General features: G+C 30.0%; 3 protein-coding genes across 6 annotated transcripts in view; 1 reads left to right on the top strand and 2 right to left on the bottom strand.

The window, feature by feature from the left end:
* LOC122503947 (protein javelin) overlaps positions 1 to 16936 on the top strand; it is a 48369-nt gene extending 31433 nt beyond the window's left edge. For all 3 annotated transcript variants that reach the window (XM_043614727.1, XM_043614728.1, XM_043614729.1), the window contains 6 exons: positions 9889 to 10110; positions 10854 to 11148; positions 12591 to 14386; positions 14510 to 14858; positions 15880 to 16169; positions 16498 to 16936. In XM_043614727.1, coding sequence (XP_043470662.1) covers positions 9889 to 10110; positions 10854 to 11148; positions 12591 to 14386; positions 14510 to 14858; positions 15880 to 16169; positions 16498 to 16819 — 3274 coding nt within the window. In that variant the 3' untranslated portion in view covers positions 16820 to 16936. The remainder of the gene's footprint in view (positions 1 to 9888; positions 10111 to 10853; positions 11149 to 12590; positions 14387 to 14509; positions 14859 to 15879; positions 16170 to 16497) is intronic.
* LOC122503948 (calcium uniporter protein, mitochondrial) overlaps positions 1 to 19844 on the bottom strand; it is an 86554-nt gene that overhangs the window by 41052 nt on the left and 25658 nt on the right. For both annotated transcript variants that reach the window (XM_043614730.1, XM_043614731.1), the window contains exon 2: positions 17601 to 17877. In XM_043614730.1, coding sequence (XP_043470665.1) covers positions 17601 to 17877 — 277 coding nt within the window. The remainder of the gene's footprint in view (positions 1 to 17600; positions 17878 to 19844) is intronic.
* Positions 14872 to 15873, bottom strand: LOC122503951. The gene is made up of 2 exons (XM_043614740.1): positions 15189 to 15873; positions 14872 to 15121 (listed from the first exon to the last, which is right to left on the bottom strand). Exon 1 carries the CDS (start codon positions 15667 to 15669, stop codon positions 15265 to 15267), a length of 405 nt encoding a protein of 134 aa, XP_043470675.1. The 5' UTR covers positions 15670 to 15873; the 3' UTR covers positions 14872 to 15121; positions 15189 to 15264.

Genomic DNA, 19844 nt, shown 5'->3' with positions numbered 1-19844 from the left:
AATGAATAATTTGTTAATTCAAAAATAATTCGTTGTTTTAATTAATAACTTATAAATTCAATTAATAATTCGTTAATTCAATTAATAACTAATTCGTTAATTAAGTTAAAAATTTCGTTAATTAAGTTAATAATTTGTTAATTAAGTTAATAATTCGTTAATTAAGTTAATAATTCGTTAATTCAGTAAATAAATTGTTAATTCAATTAATAATTCGTTAATTAAGTTAATAATTCGTTAATTAAATTAATAATTCGTTAATAAAATTAATAATTTGTTTTTTTTAATTAATAACTTTTAAATTTAATTAACAATTCGTTAATTTAATTAATAACTTTAAATACAATTAATAAATCGCTAATTTATTTAATAATTCGTTAATTCAGTTAATAATTCGATAATTTAAACAATAATTCGTTAATTCAATTAATAATTCGATAATTCAATTAATAATTAAGCTATGTTAATTAATAATTAAGACAGTCAATTAACAATTATGTATCTGAATTTTTACTGAAGCTATTAAATTAATTAATTAATTAATATCCTATTTAGTTTAATTAATCAGCTAATTAATTTAATTAATAACCTATTTTATTAACAATTGAGTCTTCTTATTAATAATTAAACAATTTAATTACAAATTTATCTAGTTAATTATCAATTCAGTTATCTTATTAATTACTGAACTACTTGATTAATTACTTTTTTTTATTTTTAAATTTCCTAATTCGATTTATTAAACTCTTTCCACAGATGAAAGTAAATATTTATAAAGCAATGATTTTTACAATCGTTTGTAATTTTTAGAAAAGAATAGAAGTGTCATTAATTAAATCAAAATAAATTTATTAATTGAATTAAAATTAATAAATTAATTAATTAATTGAATAAAAATAAATTGAAATAAACTAATTAATTGACTAACTAACTAAAATAGAATTAAATTCATATTAAAATGAATAGATTAATTTAATTAAATTAAATTTATTAATTGAATTCAATTAATTGATTGAAGAAAAATTAATTGAAACGAATTTATTAAATTGAATAAAAATAAATTTAAAAAATTAATTTAAATAATAAATTTAAAAAATTAATTTAAATAATTAATTTAAAAAACAAATAATAAAATGCATTATAATTGAAGAAATTATTTTACAGAGACAAAATTAAAAAAAAAAGAAAAGAAAATCGCAGTAAAAATTGAATAAAATTTAAAATAAAATTTAAAATATACTTTTTTTAATACTCAATGTTTACCATCGTAAAAAAAGGAAGTGTGAACGTGATAAAAAAGAGAATATTTTTTTGAACGGATGAAAATTATTTTTCTTATTTGCTCCTTCTTCTTCCTCTTTTTTTTATTATGAACATTAAAAAAGGGGATTTTTTTTATTTTTATCTTAAAAATGACTGAAAAAGTTTCATCGAATATATGAGAAGAAAAAGAAAATCTTTATTAGTTGATCTACTCGAGGGAAAATGTATCATTTTCCCAGTGAGACGATCCAAGTTTTCTTATTCTTTTTTTTTCTTTTGCTTTTCAATATATATAAACATTGTCACTGTCAGAACGAAGCAAACAACTTCAACGAGAAAAAGATTAAATTGACTTTTCAAAAAGTTTAAATCGACATGAGAGCAAAAAAAAAAAAATGAATGAAAATACTGGGCGTCGAAGGAAAGTAATTTAACTTCATTTTTTATTTAAATTATTAAACTTTCGTTATTAAAAATTCACAATTAAAAAAAAAGTAATTACAAATAATAATAATGATAATAACAATAATAATAATATAATTAATTAAATCATATTTTTATAATAAAATATAATATTAGTTCAAAAATATTTTTTAATTTGAAAATAATTAATTATAATTATACTGGTATAATAATTATAATTATATTTATAATAATAATAATAATAATTATTATTTTATTAATTATTGTTATTATTATTATTATTTTTGTTTTAAATAATAATAAAGTAAACAATAAAATATAATAAATAAAATTATTCCTGTATAATAATAAAATAAACTATAGAATTATTTTATAATTATTTATCTTTATAATTAAAATATTAATTATAATTATCGATAATTAGTAATTTTTTTATTTGATTTTTTTTTCAATAGAAAATTCCATTCGCGAAAGAAAATCAGAAAAGGAAATATTTCTCTTCTTTTTTAAAATATATATTTAATATTGAGAAAATCGATTCATGAAATATTATTCCCATTGGGAAAAAAAGGAAGCTTTCAAAGTTTCGAAAAGAAAAATTCTTTAACATTTTGTGGTTATATTGGTTAGATGTTCAGACCCCCGGAACTTCTTCCGGTCTTTTCGTTATTCATAGGATATTCAAGTCTCGTCCTCTCGTCTTCCTTTTCGTTTAACACCAAAAAAGAATGCACAGGTGCATCGAAATAATGTAAGAGAAGAGAGACAAAACTTTTACATTTAAAATAAACCTCTGGAATTGATGTATACACACGATAACACTACATCAAATTCCCCTATTTTTTGTTTTGTTTTTTTAACTTCCGTTTTATATTTCACTATTTTTCTAAATATGGATCAAAATTTTATTTAAAATTTTTTTCTGTCCATTGTTTGTCAATTTATATTTAGTTGGAAAAGTGTTTTACAGTTGGTATTCAAATTGTATTCAATTAGTATTCAAATTGTATTCACTTAGTATTTAAATTGTATTCAATTGGTATTCAAATTGTATTCACTTAGTATTCAAATTGTATTCAATTGGTATTCAAATTGTATTCAATTGGTACTCAAGGATTAAGATTTAGTTGGTACCCAATTGGTACTTACTATTGAGCTGTTAATTTGTTTCAAAAATTAGTATTTAAATGTTACTCAAAACTTAGTATTCAATTGGTACTCATAAATTGTTGTTTAGTTGTTACTCAATTGGTACTTACTATTCAGTTCGTAAGTGTTTTTTCACTAATTGAATACCAACTGTGTAATACTTACAAACAAATAAACACCAACTTATGAGTACCAATTAAATACCAGTCTTTGAGTAACAATTAAATACCAATTTATGAGTACCAATTAAATACCAAACTTTGAATAACAACCAAACACCAATTCATGAGTACAAATTGAATACTAGTATTTGAGTAACAACTAAACACCAATTTATGAATACCAATTGAATACCACTATTTGAGTAACAAATAAACATCAATTTATGAGTACCAATTAAATACCAATTTTTAAGTAACAACTAATCACCCAAATTTATAAGTACCAATTAAAAATACCCGCCTTTGAGTACCAATTAAATACAAATTATGGTTAACAGCTGAATAGTAATTACCAATTAATTAATAGATTGAATAGTAAGTATCAAGTATTTAATTTAATTGGTATTCAATTGAAAAAGTATTCACTTGTCACTTTCGTCCAGTTTCGTTGGTCTTAAATTGGTAATTCAATTGGTAATTGATCTTCAGATATGATTTTCTTAGTTTCTATTCAACTGGTATTTAATTGATTAGTATTTAATTAGTATTCAATTTAAATAAGTATTTAGTTATTTTCTTAGTTTTTATTCAATTGGTACTCTATGTTAATAATTATTCACTAGCTATTTTCAGCCAGTTTATATTAAATTTATTTTCAATTGGTAGTCAGTTAAAATAAACATTCAGTCGATATTTTTTCATGATTCTATTTAATTGGTATTTAAATTGACATTCAATTTAAATAAGTATTTAGTTATATTTTACCAGTTTGTATTCAATTGGTATTCAATCAAAGTAAAGTATTCAGTTAGTATTTTTTCACGTTTGTATTCAATTGGTATTCTATTAAAGTAAAGTATTAAGTTAGTAAAGTATTCAGTTAGTATTTTTTTCGGTTTGTATAAATTATTACATTAATTAAATAAATATCCTATTATTCACCAGTAGAATGTATTTAATTGGTATTCAATCAAAGTAAAGTATTCAGTTTGTATTGTTTTAGATTATTTATAATTATTATTATGCTAATTAAATAAATATTCTGTTATTTTCTGCTTGTAGTTTGTATTCAATTGGTACTCAAGTTAAAAAAGTATTCATTTATTTCTTTTCATAATTTTCATTCAGTTGGTAATTATTTGGTACTCAATTTAAATGTACATTCAATTTTTATTTTTTCAGTTGGAATTCAATTGGTATTCATCCTAAATAAATATTCAATTGGTCTTTTTTTTCTTTTTTATAAACATTTCAGTTATTTTTAATCCAATAAATAATTATTTAGTAAATATTTATTTAAAAAATATTTTTAATTTCATAAATAATTATTTAATAAATATTTTTAATTTAATAAATAATTATTTAATAAATATTTATTTAATAAATATTTATTTAAAGAAATATTTTTAATTGATAAAACAATTTTCTTCTACCCAATAATGAGAGAGAAAAATTTCTATTAAAAAGAGTAGAAAATAATTTTTTTAATGCATATTAGATGATGAAGTGCTATGTTAATAATTTACTCGTCTCAGTTGCAGTAAATTCTAATTAAGTTAGGCGAGAAAATAGTTTCGTACGTGATTAGTTATTCCCTCGATGCAACATGTAAACAAGTTAAAAGAGTCTCATGACAGCAAAAATAGAGCTAAATAAAAAATCTATGCAAAAATACTTTAAACTTTAGAATAACAAATAAAAAAAAAATTAAAAACGAAGACGAAGAAAGTTTGAATAATATACTTTTTTTATAATCTAGTAGTATAAAAAAAAATATTCTCTCTTCATAAAAAAAATATTTTCACGAGCGCATTGTTACTGTGCAATAAACATTTTTTTATTATTCGCCCAAGAGAGATTTAATAAAAAAAGGAGAGATATATATTTTTAAAATCCACAATAATTTTCACGCATTGTTTTTTGCAAAACAGTGAATTTAGTATTTGTTTCATAAGAAATTGTTATTTTAAAAAATTGAAAATTGTTGTTAAAAAATTGAAACTTGCTATTTAACAACTGAAATTGTTATTTAAAAATTGAAACTGTTATTTAACAATTGGAATTTTTATTTTACAAGTGGAACTGTTATTTAACAATATGAATTTTTATTTATCAATTGAAATTCATATTTAATTTTCGAAATTGTTAAAAATTTTTAAATTGTTATTTAAGAATAGGAATTTTTAATTAACAATTGAAATTGTTATTAAACAGTAGGAATTTTTAATTAACAATTGAAATTGTTATTTAATAATAGGGATTTTTAATTAACAATTGAAATTGTTCTTTAACAATAGGAATTTTTATTTATCAATTGAAATTCATATTTAATTTTCGAAATTGTTAAACATTTTTAAATTGTTATTTAAGAATAGGAATTTTTAATTAACAATTGAAATTGTTATTAAACAGTAGGAATTTTTAATTAACAATTGAAATTGTTATTTAATAATAGGGATTTTTAATTAACAATTGAAATTGTTCTTTAACAATAGGAATTTTTAATTAACAATTGAAATTGTTATCTGACAATAGGAATTTTTAATTAACAATTGAAATTGTTCTTTAACAATAGGAATTTTTAATTAACAATTGAAATTGTTATTTTACAATACGAATTTTTAATTAATAATTGGAACTGTTATTTAATAATTGGAATTTTTATTTATCAATTGAAATTCATATTTAACATTTAAAATTGTTATTTAACAATAGGAATTTTTAATTAACACTTCAAATTGTTATATAACAATAGGAATTTTTAATTAACAATTAAAATTGTTATCTGACAATAGGAATTTTTAATTAACAATTGAAATTGTTATTTAACAATAGGGATTTTAATTAACAATTGAATTTGTTATCTGACAATAGGAATTTTTAATTAACAATTAGAATTTAACATCTGATATAGTTATTTAACAAGTAAATTTGTTTTTAAACAATTGTTATTGTTATTTAAGAATTGGAATTTTTAATTAACAATTGCAATTTCACATTGTTTAACAATTAATTTAGTATAACATAAAAATAAATTGTTATTTAAAAATTGAAATTGTTTTTTATTACTGAAAATTGTTATTTAACGATTGTAAATTTTTATTTAAGAATCGGAATTTCTCATTGTTTTTAGCAAAATAATTAATTTAGAATAACTTAAATAGAAATTGTTACTTAAAAATTGAAATTGTTTTTTTACAACTGAAAATTGTTATTTAACTATTGAAAATTGTTGTTCAACAACTGAAATTGTTAACTAACGATTGAAATTTTTATTTAACATTTGACACTATTATTTAACTATGGAATTTTCATTTAAAAATTGGAATTATTACTTAACAAAAAGAATTGTTTCTTAACAATTTTTATTATTATTTAACAATTGTAATTGTTAAATAACAAATTTTTTTAATAACAATGAAATTCTGTCCAAAAGAACCAATATTAACAATTAGATTTTTTTTTAAATTTGCACATTAGAAATTAATTTCTATAAAAAAAATTAATAAGAATTGAATTTAATGAAAATTTCTTACGACAAATAAATTTCTAACTTGTGGAAAATTAAATTTCGTTTAAACAATATTTTGTCTATTTATAGACTCTTATCACAGGATTATAATGATGGAATGAAAATTAATCGTGTGCTTAACGGTGTGTTTTATTTGCAGAAGTTAATTTGTTCATGTACTCTCTTTCTCTCTCTCTCTCTCAACAAGTAATTCTCATCCGACAAGCTAGTGGCTCATTAGGGAAATCAATATTCTCTTGTGGTTTGACATTCATCGCATCTCAATTGATCTCTTCTTTAAAGAGCTTTTTTCCACTTTTTTAATATGATTTATTCCACACAGCAAAATAATTTTCATGGAAATTATCTATTTAAATTTTAAGGAAGGTTCCCTGGGAAACTTTGGAAATTTTCCACGAGAAACTTTAGGAAAGCTTCAATTGAAAGCTTTAAGGAAGTTTTAGTTTGAAATTTTTTGAAAGCTTTCCAATTGGTGCTTTATGAAATTTGTAAAGTTTCACTGCAAGCTTCATTTGAAGTTTCATGAAAGCTTTCCTATAAAGCTTCTTCTAAAGTTTGAGAAAAGTGTTTCTAAATCTTCCTTTGCACTTTCAGAAAAGCTTCCCTAAAGCTTCTGGTTGCATCTTTCTTTGAGATTCCAAAAAAGCTTCTCTTAGGCTGCTAGTAAAAGAAATTGAAACTAATTAATAGTTACAGAAAGTAGAGAAAGAAAGTGAGAAGTTATTTAATTTTCAATGTTTTTTTGAAAAACAAATCATAAAAGGCAGTAAACAAGAAATTTATTAAGTGGTATTTATGTTGTCACACACTCATGCAGATGAGCACAACACCACACCCATATTAAGTCTCTCTTTCTCTCTCTTCCGTTCGCCCTCACTCTGAAAGTGTCAAGTGCGGTTTATCCAATGGAGAAACACGAGAAGCACTTCTCACTTGAATTAAGCTCGAGTTTGAGGGAAATTTAACTAACATTCTCCAGACCTTAGATTGAGTTTAAAATCGATTTTTCGATTTGGGGTAAAATTGATAGTTTGCCTCAAATGTGACTTTAAATTAGTGGCACTAATTTTGAAGGAGCAAAACTTGCTGATAATATTGTGTTACTTCTAAAGCAACAAACATTAAAGATAGTCGTAAAAATTTTAAAGCATCAAACATTATAGACAATGTTATTAATCATTAAGATAAAAACACTGCAGATAATGATTTTAGTTTGGAAGTAGCAAATGTTGCAGATTCTAAAGCAACAAACACTGTAGATAATGATTCTAGTTTCCAAATAGCAAACATTGCCGGTTGGGATACTCTACTTCTGAATCAACAAACATTGTATAAAATGTTGAACAAAAAAACTGTATTAACAAACACTGTATAGTTGATGTTACTCATTTTTCAGGTGCAAATGTTGTCGATGTTAATTATTTTGAAACTGTAAATGTTGTGGTTGTTAAATGTTTTGAAACTGCAAATGTTGTTGATGTTAATTGTATTGAAACACCAAATGTTGTTGATGCTACTAATTCCGATGCAACAAATACTATTGGCAATGATACAAGTTATGAAGAATCAAACACTGCAGATAGTGGAACTTATTCTAAAGTACTAAACACTAGTGGTACTAATTGTTAAATTGCAAACAATAAATGTTGGTCTTAATTCTGATGCAGTAAACATTGCAAACAGTGCAATTAATTATGAAGAAGCAAACATTGAAATGTTTGCTTCTTCATAACTAATTGCACGAATGATAATGGTCCTGATTTTGAGGGAGCAAAACCTATCAACAACTGCAAATGTTGTTGATAGTGGTACTAACTTTAAAGTTCCAAATGTTGTTGATAGGGGTACTAACTTTAAAGTTCAAAATGTTGTTGATAGAAATGTTCTTCATAGTGGTACTAAGTTTGAAGATGCAAATGTTGTTAATAGTGGTACTAACTTTGAATTTGAAAATGTTGTTGATAGTGGTACTGATTTTGAATTTGCAAACACTGTTTAAACCTGTGCTAATTTTAAATCAGCAATCATTAAGAAAGTGACCATTCATCTATTTGACAGCAATTCCAATTTCTGAAGTAGCAAACCTTCCATGATGTTGTGTACTAATACTAATGGTAAAAAGACTAAAATTAATCAACAAAACAAATTCCACAGCATCAAAAATTAAAGCATCTGAAAAATTCCACAACAACCAAGTTAAATAAACAATAAAATAATTCCAATTTCAAGAGCAACAATAGAAAAGCAACAGTACATTGGAAAAGAAAAATTTCTTTTCTCTCTCAAACTTCCAAGAGGCAATTTCCACGTCTCTCGAGTCTAGTTTTAAATACTTAAACTTCACGTCACTATATAGACGCCGGAGAACCAAAAAGCGTATCGTCATTGCATTGTATTCGTTTGGAACACACGGCGAAAATATTGTTACGCAACTTTATTGTCAGTTATAACGTAACTATACTTTACTCCTCTCGTTTCTTCTTCAAAAAAAAATACCATCACCAACTGACCTAACAACATTCATCTCATATTCCACTGAACTACTTTTCCACACTGTAAAACACAATCATTTTAAAAGAAACTCTCGAACGTGCAGAAAGTAAATTTATAATGTTTTGTGTCAATATATAGAGTACAAATACAGTAAAAAAACAAAGTTGGAGAAAGTTTTCACGCTTTGTTTTTTTGTCACAATTTTTGTTATTACCACATTTAATGGTAACAACAAACATATAGAGGAGAGTTTCTGTGTAATTTTTTAAATTCTATTTTAGGACAAAAAACAATTATTTCGCTTTGTCATTGTGATTCATTTTTTTTAGAGAGAGAGAGAGAGAGAGAGAGAGAGAGAGAGAGAGAGAGAGAGAGAGAGAGAGAGAGAGAGAGAGAGAGAGAGAGAGAGAGAGAGAGAATATATCCATTTCTGTAGGCAGCCAAGTGTAAATTTAACACAAACGAGTCTGGAAATGATACTAATTTAGATTCTTTGAATGTTCGTTTTAATGAAAGACGTCGATTTAGAAATGAAAGTAAAAAATTGTGAACTATTTCGGAATAAGGTGAATTTTTTATGTAACAGCTGTAATGTTAATTAGTATCATTTTTTTAATTTAATTGATTAAATTAATTTTTTTAATACCCTTCTACAAATTTTCTTTTAGAATTCCAATAAAAAGCAAACGGAATTTCGATTCTGATTTCTAAATTATTATTATTATTATTGTTATTTTGGAATTCTTAAAGAATCTTCAGTTAGAATTCATAAAAAAACTATTTGAATTCAGAATTCAGGACAAAAGTGATCTACATTAAATTGATTTGTTTATATAGAAATAATTAAAATTAAATTTCGATTTATAGTGAAGGGAGTCAATGTGACAGTCATGGAAGTCAATCATCGACTCAGGAACGTCGGAAGCTTTTAAAGCGGACGAGAAGTTTGGCCGTCATTTCCGAAGACGACTCACGCTACACTCGAGAGATTCCTCATTTTCAAATTAACGAGCCTAATTTCAACTTGACCCGAAGGCCTCAATTGATTCCAAGAGCAAAATTGATTGATCGTAATTCTCTCAAAGACAGGTACATATTTCAACGAATTGGGAAAAATTACTTTCACTATTTTTAATTTCGCAGTGATAGAAAAATTCATAATTCTTTAATTTAAAATCATTCGTTTAAGAAAAAACCAAACATACTCTTAATTTTAAATTCAATCCGAATTCAAGTGGTTTTGGTCAAAATTATGCAATTTCACAATTTTTCTATTATTATTATTATTGCAATTTCGATGGAATTTCTAAGTCACTTTTCTCTCCCAAGTTGATAATTAAAATTACGAAAAATTCAAGTATTGAAAAAATGTACAATATTTAATGCACTGAGAAATTTCATTAATTGAAATATGTCCAACATCAAAAGAAGCATTGTTCCTTTGAATCGAGGAAATTAATCATTTTTTTTATTCAATTTTATTTTGTAAAAGACTTTTAAAAAAAAAAATTGCGCTCGTTCATCATTATCGGACTATTTTTACGTTGCTTTTATTAGAAGCTTGATTAAATTTTCTGGCCACTTTTTTTCCTGTCGCAAAGAAAAGCAAAACGAAGGACACATCGACCTTTTACTCAAACGGAATTGTCACTTAAAAATATAATGTGTATCCAATATACAGTGTTTCACTGTTTTTTTGATGTACTTTTTCTTTTAAACTAACGTGGATTACATAATTTTAAATATTTTCAATATAATAATAATATGAACAAGAATAAAAATAAATAAATTCAAAATGTGACTTTCTTTTTTACTTTGGATTCCATTTTCAGATTGTCAAAAAGTCAGCAGCATCTCTCTGATTCCTATGACAAATTTACTGACACAAGGTCCTATCAGTCCTGCACTCTGTACGCACCACCACCTCTAACATTACTTCCGGATCCCCTGCCTTATGTGCGGGGACATAGATCGGAATCGGATCGCCTCAACATTCTAGACTGGCCCGATCCATCGCGAAAGTATTGCAGTGTGCAGAATCTCGACACCGTTTCGGGACTCGTTGAAATTGTGGAGGACAATTGGCCACTTGAAGAAAATCGAAGTCTCGATTGTATTTATACTCAGGTAATTATGTTGTTTGGGGTTTAGGAGAAGGGAGACGTGGGTGATGATTGGTTGGAGTTAAGGAGGGAAGGCGCCAGCCCTAATTGGACAGGGGTCGATTTTGTAACTTTCCCACTTCCCACTCTCTTTCCACCTCTTACTCTCACTTCCCACCATCCACTTCCCACCTTCCATTTCCCCTTCCACTCCCCCTTCCACACTCCCTTCCCACCTTCCATTCTTCCTTCCACTCCCCCTTCCACATTTCCTTCCCACCTTCCATTCCCCCTTTCATTCTTCCTTCCCACCATCCATTCCCACTTTCACTCTCCCTTCCCTCCTTTCACTTCCCCTTTCCACCTTACACTTCCACTCCCCCTTCCCTCCTTTCATTTCTCCAACCACTCTCCCTTCCCACCTTCCACTTCCTCTTTCACTCTCCCTCTACTCTTTTCACTCTTCCTTTCATTCTCCCTTCCCACCTTCCACTCCCACTTTCCACTCGAACTTCCCACCTTCCACTTTCACTCTCCCTCCCCTCCATCCACTTTCCCTTCCCTCCTTCCACTTCCCACCTTCTATTTCCACTCTCTCTCCCCTCCATCCACTTTCCCTTCCCACCATCCATTGACACTTTCCACTCGCACTTCCCACCTTCCACTTTCACTCTCCCTTCCCTCCTCCCGCTTCCCTTCCTACCATCCATTCCCACCTTCCACTTTTACTCTCCCTTTCCTCCTCCCGCTTCCCTTCCTACCATCCACTCCTACTTTCTCTTCCAACCTTCCACTTCCCCTTTCACTCTCCCACCCCTCTTTTCACTTTTCCTTCCATTCTCCCTTCCCACGTTCCACTCGCACTTTAAACCTTCCACTTACGCTCTCCCTTTCCTCCATCCACTTTCCCTTCCCACCATCCATTCCACTTACACTCTATCTTACTTCCTTCCACTTCTCCACCCACTCACCCATCCCACCTTACACTTCCCATTTTACTCTCCCACCCCTCCTTACACTTTTTCTTCTATTTTCCCTTTCCACTCCCACTTCCCACTCTCACTTTCCAGCTTCCATTTTCACTCTCCCTTTCCACCTTCCACTCTCACTTTTCACCCTCACTTTCACTTATTACTCTCACTTTCGTCTTTCCACTTCCACTGCCCACATTCACTTTCCACTCTCACTTCCCTCCTTCCACTTCCCATTCCCACGTTTTACTTTCCCACCATTAGGAGTCGAAAGCGGAAGGTGGGAAATAAATGTGGGAAGTGGAAAAGTTACAGAATCTACCCCCAGGCGTTAGGGAGGGAAGGCGACAGCTCTAAATAGATACCGAAGTCTGGTGGGGAAAATGGGATCGGGAAGAATCTGTCGGAGATAGGGAAGGGAGCCGCCAACGCTGATTGCCCTCCGTAGTTAGAAAAAAAATACGCTAAAATAATTAATTCTCTTCTTTATTTTCAGGTGAAACGAAAGCGAAAAGAGCACCGCAGTCTCGACAGTATTCTCTTCGAGGACGACGACGAACTCGAGTATTTCGACGTTCTGAATCTCCTTCCAATTTCGAATTCCCATCTAGAGGAATCAACTCCAAAACTTCCGAGCCGAAGTCGATGTAAAGAAAGGGACGAGTTTTTCGACGGTATCCTGACCGGTAGCGATAAGGAGAGCATCAAGGATTTCTTCTCCACCACCGGAAACAACGAGACAGATGAGGAGAAGTCCAAAAATCAGGAGGACGAGGTTAGCGATCCAAGGAAGGGATTTTGGATAGATTTAGTGAGTCCCACAAAACAGGAGAGAAAAGACTTTTGGGAGAGGATAGGCAGTCAGGAGCAAAAGAAGCAGGAGAAACTCCAAGAGCAAAAATTGTCCGAGGCAACGATACTCGATGACACAGGAGAGCAAAAAGAGGAAGAGAAGGGAGTAGAAACAATTCCTGAACAAGAACAAATTATTTCCCCTCTGAACGAAACAAAAATAACTCACAATTCTGAGGAGAAGTTAGAGGAATTTCAGAAAATAGATGTGCAGGAAGAACCAACATTATTCCAAGCTAGAAATCCCTTTCCCCGTCCGATCACTGTTAACGAACTGAGTAAAACTTTGGCTGACAAGTACAAAACGAATGTGGCTATTGTCACACCTTGTGAGGAGAAATTTAAAGTTGAAGAAGCAGAGGACGTTAGGTCCATTTGGATATCGGACGAGGAAGAAGAAATGTCCCGAAGACCTCAGGTCTTAAAAATCATTGACAATGATCTCACGAAACGTTGTAATAAAACACATCAAGAAACTCCCAGTGAGGAATTAATTGAAACGAAAAAAAGTATTGAAACAGCGAGAAATTTTTTCGAAAAGAAAAGTATCGCGAAAGATACTGATTCCCCTACTGAAGGAAGATTTGAAAGAATCGTCAAGGAGACGTCGAATATTTTCGGTAAAGCTTGTAATGTAGTCAAGGGAACTCTAGGTTTCGAGGCACACTCCGAAAGTTCAGATCTAGGACTAGGTTCAGATATTGGAAGCATTAGGAGACAATCAGTCGACGATAGTAAAGAAAAATCCCCCGGGAAAGTAGAAACAAAAACTGAATTACAAAAGCAAGAAAGAGATACTGATGAACTTAATTATAAGAATCGGACAAATTTGACAAGATCGAGAAGTTGTGTAGATTCACTGGAATGTCAAGGTGAACCTGAATTCAATCATGTTCGATACAAAATAGTTAAATCGAATCTTTTTGGAAAGAGTATCTTTAGTACGTCCACTGGTGACGTAACTTACGAAGGATTGATGGACTATCTTCGGGAGTATTCCTTTCAGGAATTACTGTTGGACAATAATGTCGTTATTATTGAACCGGTTCGTGCCGAAGTGGAGAGGAAGCCATCGATGAATGTGAAGAGTAAAAGTTTGCCAACATGTCGAGTGTCGGGTGCAACCCAAAAGAAGCGGGATTCTGTAGGGGAGAGAAAGAATTTTGACGAGAAATCAAGAACATGTCCTAGGCAGGGTTTAATCAGGAAGCATTTCTTCTATCATCCGATAAGAATTAATAAGGAGTTGATCGATGATGAACTTCCGAATCCAGATACTGTGAAGAATGTCACACGAATGTTTGAAGAAACTTTCAGGGCTAAGAAGAATTTGGAGAAGGATACGAAAAGTTTGAGTATGAAGGATCTAAGTGGGAAGGATAGCGCTAAGGATGAAGATAGGGAATTTTATGATGGAGTGGACAAACTTCGGGAGAGTAGGTAAGAAAAACTTTTTTCTAGATTCTACTCCTTTTCTTCTTTCCCCTTAATCTCCTCCTTTCCCAAATCTTTTTTCACTTTCTAAAGGAGAAATTATGTTTTTCGATCGTAATCTTCGAGCAGATCGCGGAGTTCGAGTAGAGCGAAGGATTTGACAAGACATTTTGAGAGTTTGGAGAAGAAGACAATATCGTCGGCATCAATTGGTGGTAAGGATGAGCCAGGGAGTCCGCGTAGTGAATCAAAGACGAGAATTCTGGCACAATCTTTCGAGGCAAGGAGTGGACACACGTCGCCAAGTGATTCGAATTTCTCGAACAAGAATCGAATGAGTAGATTTCATCAGAATAATCGTCATCATAATTGGGATGCGGGAAGTGTCAGTTCCGGCGTTTCTAGTGATTATCCGGACACGGACAATGGAAGTGCACCACCGTGTACGTCTTCTGAGGATGAGGAAATTGATTGTCAGGTATTTTATCCTCCATTCTGACTTTTTTACTCTTCATTCATACTTTTCCTTACAAAGGAAGCAGCTTGGGCTTCTTTTACAGTTTACGAACTTATGATCGACTTCTCCGCACCTGAAGCATGCAGGCACTATGTCAGTCTTACAATCTCTTCCTATGTGTCAGTAATCAAGGTACTGATGATACCTTGTGACCATTACTCTTTTCCTAATTGGACACGACATAAAGCCTATCTTTATACGTTCAAATTCCTGAAATTTTTCCTCTTCCTCTGGGTCGGTGACTATAACCGCAAGTTTCATTCCTTGTAGATTTGGTCCAAGGACAGTCACCTTCCTGCTTCCTGGCTTCTTCAGGACATCTACCAACACTTCCTAGAGCTTTTCTATTTGGGTAAGACAATCCAAGTCACGGATCTCCAGCGTTACCCTTCGATCCACAGACTACCTTACATATGCCTTCTACCGCTTTGGTAACCTCTGCAGGGAAGGTCTTTTTATTGGAGTCGCCTCCGATTTTAATCAGGAGATCTCCCTTCTTCGTAGCTCTTGCAACTACGACTCTTGAGTGACTGGAATCCGGGTTAACCTCCTTGCGAAGCTTACCCGAAACGTCAGCATACGTCTTACCCTGAACTACACTGATGACCATTGTCGATCCCCTCATAGAATTTCTTTCTAATTCTGGTAATTCTGGCTTTGGCGTTTCCGCCCCAATTGTGTCCATCTTCTTTGGGGTGTTTCCTTCTTCTTTCTCTTGAGTGACTGGCATCCGGATTAACCTCTTTGCGAAGCTTACCCAAAACGTCAGCATACGTCTTACCCTGAAGTCTTAGCAGCTAAGACTTGACTTCCCTTTGCACTACCGGAGCTACGTTTTTTTTCTGTGACACAGCGCCTAAATTGCCAACAAAAGTGACTGTACCTACACACCTCATTTTCAATTAATCTGTTTCCCTTTATCTCCCTTCTTCTCATTTAAAATCTTCATATCAAAATTTTTCTTTTTCACTATCTTTATCAGGACGAGGAAGTCGAGGACGACCGTGATCCGGGTCACTACGTCTCCCAGGATGTTTTGAGGAAAATTCGCGAATGTGGAACGTCCATTACGTATTACGGTGGGAAAGTGGTTAATAGCTACAATGGACCAATTATCTCGCCATTGAATAATAAACTATCGAGAAGGAGAAATCAATTACAGGACTATGTGAAGTTCCGTCTAGTTAAAAGCAATTCCTGCGATAGTCGATTGGAGCTCACTGGAAAAGTCGTCGAAGAAAAGGTCAAGGTGGAAAAAAATTCTGATTTAAGGTAATTCCCACAATTTACTACATTGTTCCCCTTTCAAAAATTCTGATTTAAGCTAAATCTCACAATTTACTACATTGTTCCACTTTTACAAATATTTTCCAATATTCAAGGGATTTAAAACATTTTTTCTTTTCTTTCCCTTTTACACCTTTTTATAAACGTTTCAACAATATTTAATTAAAAACCTTTTTATCTAAATATTAAACGTTTCCTTTATTTCCATAATCGATTCGCTGTTATTTCGAAAAAGGAAACAATTTTTTTTTCTCATATCATAAAGAGTGCTCAAAGAAATAATAACAATAATTCGAAAATTCTCAATTTTCAGACAATGTACAATAGCCGAGATGCCAAGTATTGAATTATCATCAATGGAGAGACAGGAGATGAGTCACGAGGAGATTAAGGAATCAAAGAAGAAGGAGCCACCGGTTGTGATTGGCTCGGAGCCAAAGAAAGATGAGGGCAAAGGTTTTCGAGCTGATTTTAAATTGGGAAAAATTGATGAATCAAATTCACGATTTAGTGCATTGTCAAAATGGCAAATTAATGAAAATGGATGGCGAAAGAATACTGAATTCGATAAAATGGAATTCGAGGAATTTGAAATACTTGAAGACAGTCTCAATGGCATTGATAATCAAAGTTAAAAAAAAAATTCGACATTTAATTTCAATTTACAGAAATTAAATATAGAAAATAATATGTATTAATTAGAAAAAGAAATGAAGAACAATTACGTCTATCAATTTTTATTTTTGAAAAAGAAAATGAAAATTTGATTTCTGCAAGTCAATATTGTATTTTATTTATGAACGACTTTCATTTATAATTTTATCTTCTTTAGAATTTTTTTTTATTTTTTTGTTTCGTGTATTTCTTAAGAAAATAATATTGTAACTGTAGTGAATTTTTTGTGGAAAGTGCAATTATAATAGTTGATATTTTATTGCAATTGTAAATAAAAGTAAAAAAAACAAAACTTTTTGTGAAATTTGGTTAAAAAACTCAATCCTTGATAACTTTTTTTATTAGTTCAGTTTTTAACTAAATATTTACTTTTTTCAACCATAGTTGAATTAGAAAAATTTGAAACAAAATTAAATTTAATAATTAATGCATTTTTATAGCACTTTTATAAAAATTGTAAGGGTTGTAAAATTTTAGTGGCAACTTTTTTTCATTTAAAAAAGTATATAATTTAAATTTACGATGAAATTTAATGCTGTCGGATCGTAAAAAATTTTCACGTGAAGGTAATTTAGGAAATTTTGTACCATTTCCTTTTTTCCATTCTCTCTTTCTCTCAAAATGGATGAGAAAGAAAGCCACGTGACTTGAAGAAGAGCTTTTGGAAAATCTCAGATTTTATGTGTGGGATTTCATAGTTTTATGAGAAAGAGAGAAAATGTATATAAATAAAGAACATACCGGAAGTCTCAGGAGCATTTGTGCTGCTATTAAGTAGGGATGAAACTTTTTCCTTAATACTCTTCGTTTTCGATTCCTTTGGATTTTTTTCCTCTACTTTCGATTCTTTTACAAAATCTTTGGAATCCTTGATATCCATTGTCGTCATGTCTCGCATAACGACCGATTCCCTCGACACTTCCTTTCCTATCACAGGACTCAATATTGGTGCAAATGTATTTGATGAACTTGAAAGACTTCGTCGTGAAATATTTTTCCATCTTCGACACCATGTTTCCTTTTAAAAAAAAGAGAGACAAAACAAAATTAGTGACAATTAAAACAAAAATATCTTAAAATATTTTTTATTTCTTTAATCTTACAACTAAAATCTTCAATTTTGAAAATCTGACAGCAGATTCGTAATCAGCGATCCCAAAAACCCCCGAGTAACAAATTTCATGTGTATTCCTTTATTTTTCAAAATTACGTCCGCCATATTGGATCCGCCATTTTGAATTTTGAAAATCTGATATCAGATTCGTAATCAGCGATCCCAAAAACCCCCGAGTAACTAGTTTCAAGCAAATTCAGTCGATTTTTAATTTTTTATGTCCGCCATATTGGATCCGCCATTTTGAATTTTGAAAATCTGATATCAGATTCGTAATCAGCGACCCCGAAAACCACCGAGTAACAAGTTTCTATCAAATCCGTTGACTTTAAGAAAATACGACCGCCATATTGGATCCGCCATTTTGAATTTTGAAATTCTCACCTTCAAATACGTAATCGTTAAAAATATGAATATCTTAGAGCCAAATTAAGTTTTTTTAAGATTTAAAGGAATGTTCAGAAGTGAAAGACTGTAACTCTGAGAATATTCGACAGCGTGTTTCGATTTTTTCTAAAAAATTACGTATTTGAAGGTCAGAATTGCAAAATTCAAAATGGCGGATCCAATATGGCGACCAAATTTTTTAAAAGTCAACGAATTCGATAGAAACTTGTCACTCGGGGGTTTTTAGGGTCGCTGATTACGAATTTGGTGTTAATTTTTAGAAATTCAAAATGGCGGATCCAATATGGCGGCCGAATTTTTAAAAAATCAACGGATTCGCACGAAATTTATTACCCAGGGGTTCTTGGGGTCGCTGATTAAGAATTTGATATCAAATTTTGTCACTTGACTGAAGAAGTAAATGAATGACAACAATTTTTTTTTATTTTTGTCGAAAAATATGATTTAAAATTTTTTTTTTTCATTTCATATGAATAAAAGTGAATTATTGATTGTTTCGATAGAATACATATTTGTACTGTATACAGCTGAAAATTAAAGTCTCTGATTCGCATATGAATTCAAACGTAAAGTACACACATATATGTATGCCGTGATGCGTAATTAACAAACAGTATTGCTAAATTGCATTTTTTTGTTTTACTATTTTTTTTGGTGAATTTCACAAATTCAGGATTTGGAAATGAAAAAAAAATTAACTCAACAATTACAATTGAAACATTTTTTCTCTTCGCACTATTGATTTCTGAATAAAGAACCATTTATTTTATATCTATCTGTATATTTTGAGAAGAGAGAACAATGATAGCTGAGTGCTTTTGACATTCCTCAATTATAAATATACTCTCTAATCCAATTTGCATTAGCAATTTGAAATGCTGTCGAATTGCTTCAAATGAACGAAATTATTCATTTATTCCACTTTCACTTATTTTCAATTTTTTATTTTTAACCTTTCGCCACTAAATTTACAGTGTTGGAGAATATTAATATCAAAATTCAGGTTAGATTTGATGGGTCAACATAACCTAAAAGTTCTAGGTCAAGGAAAATGTATAATTAAAAAAAGGTTGGATTAATTTTTAATATAGAAAATGATTTAAAATGTTTTTTGGTCAAGGGGTAAACATACCATCTATTATTTCAATGAAAAAACATATAAAAGGAGCTGGAAAATAAAAGAGGTCAGGAAAACTTAAAAATTTAGATTAGGTCAATTGAGAAACAACTGTAACAATTAATGGATAGTTTTCAAAGTTTCAAAAAGGAAGAATTTGAAATTGAGAGATAATTTCTTCTAGATTACATTGATGTGACAAATATGAGGAGAAGTTCCATTCACAATATACATTTATATATACAAAATCAAGTGAGGTAAATCTTTAAATATAATCTCAAGAATATAATCTATCTACATAATAACTCGACCTAATTCGAAAGGCCTCTGAAATTGCAAACTTAAT

The sequence above is a fragment of the Leptopilina heterotoma genome, unplaced genomic scaffold (genome assembly GCF_015476425.1).
Source record: "Leptopilina heterotoma isolate Lh14 unplaced genomic scaffold, ASM1547642v1 Lhet_275, whole genome shotgun sequence".
NCBI lineage: Eukaryota > Metazoa > Arthropoda > Insecta > Hymenoptera > Figitidae > Leptopilina > Leptopilina heterotoma.
This window is presented reverse-complemented; position numbering and strand designations above follow the sequence as displayed.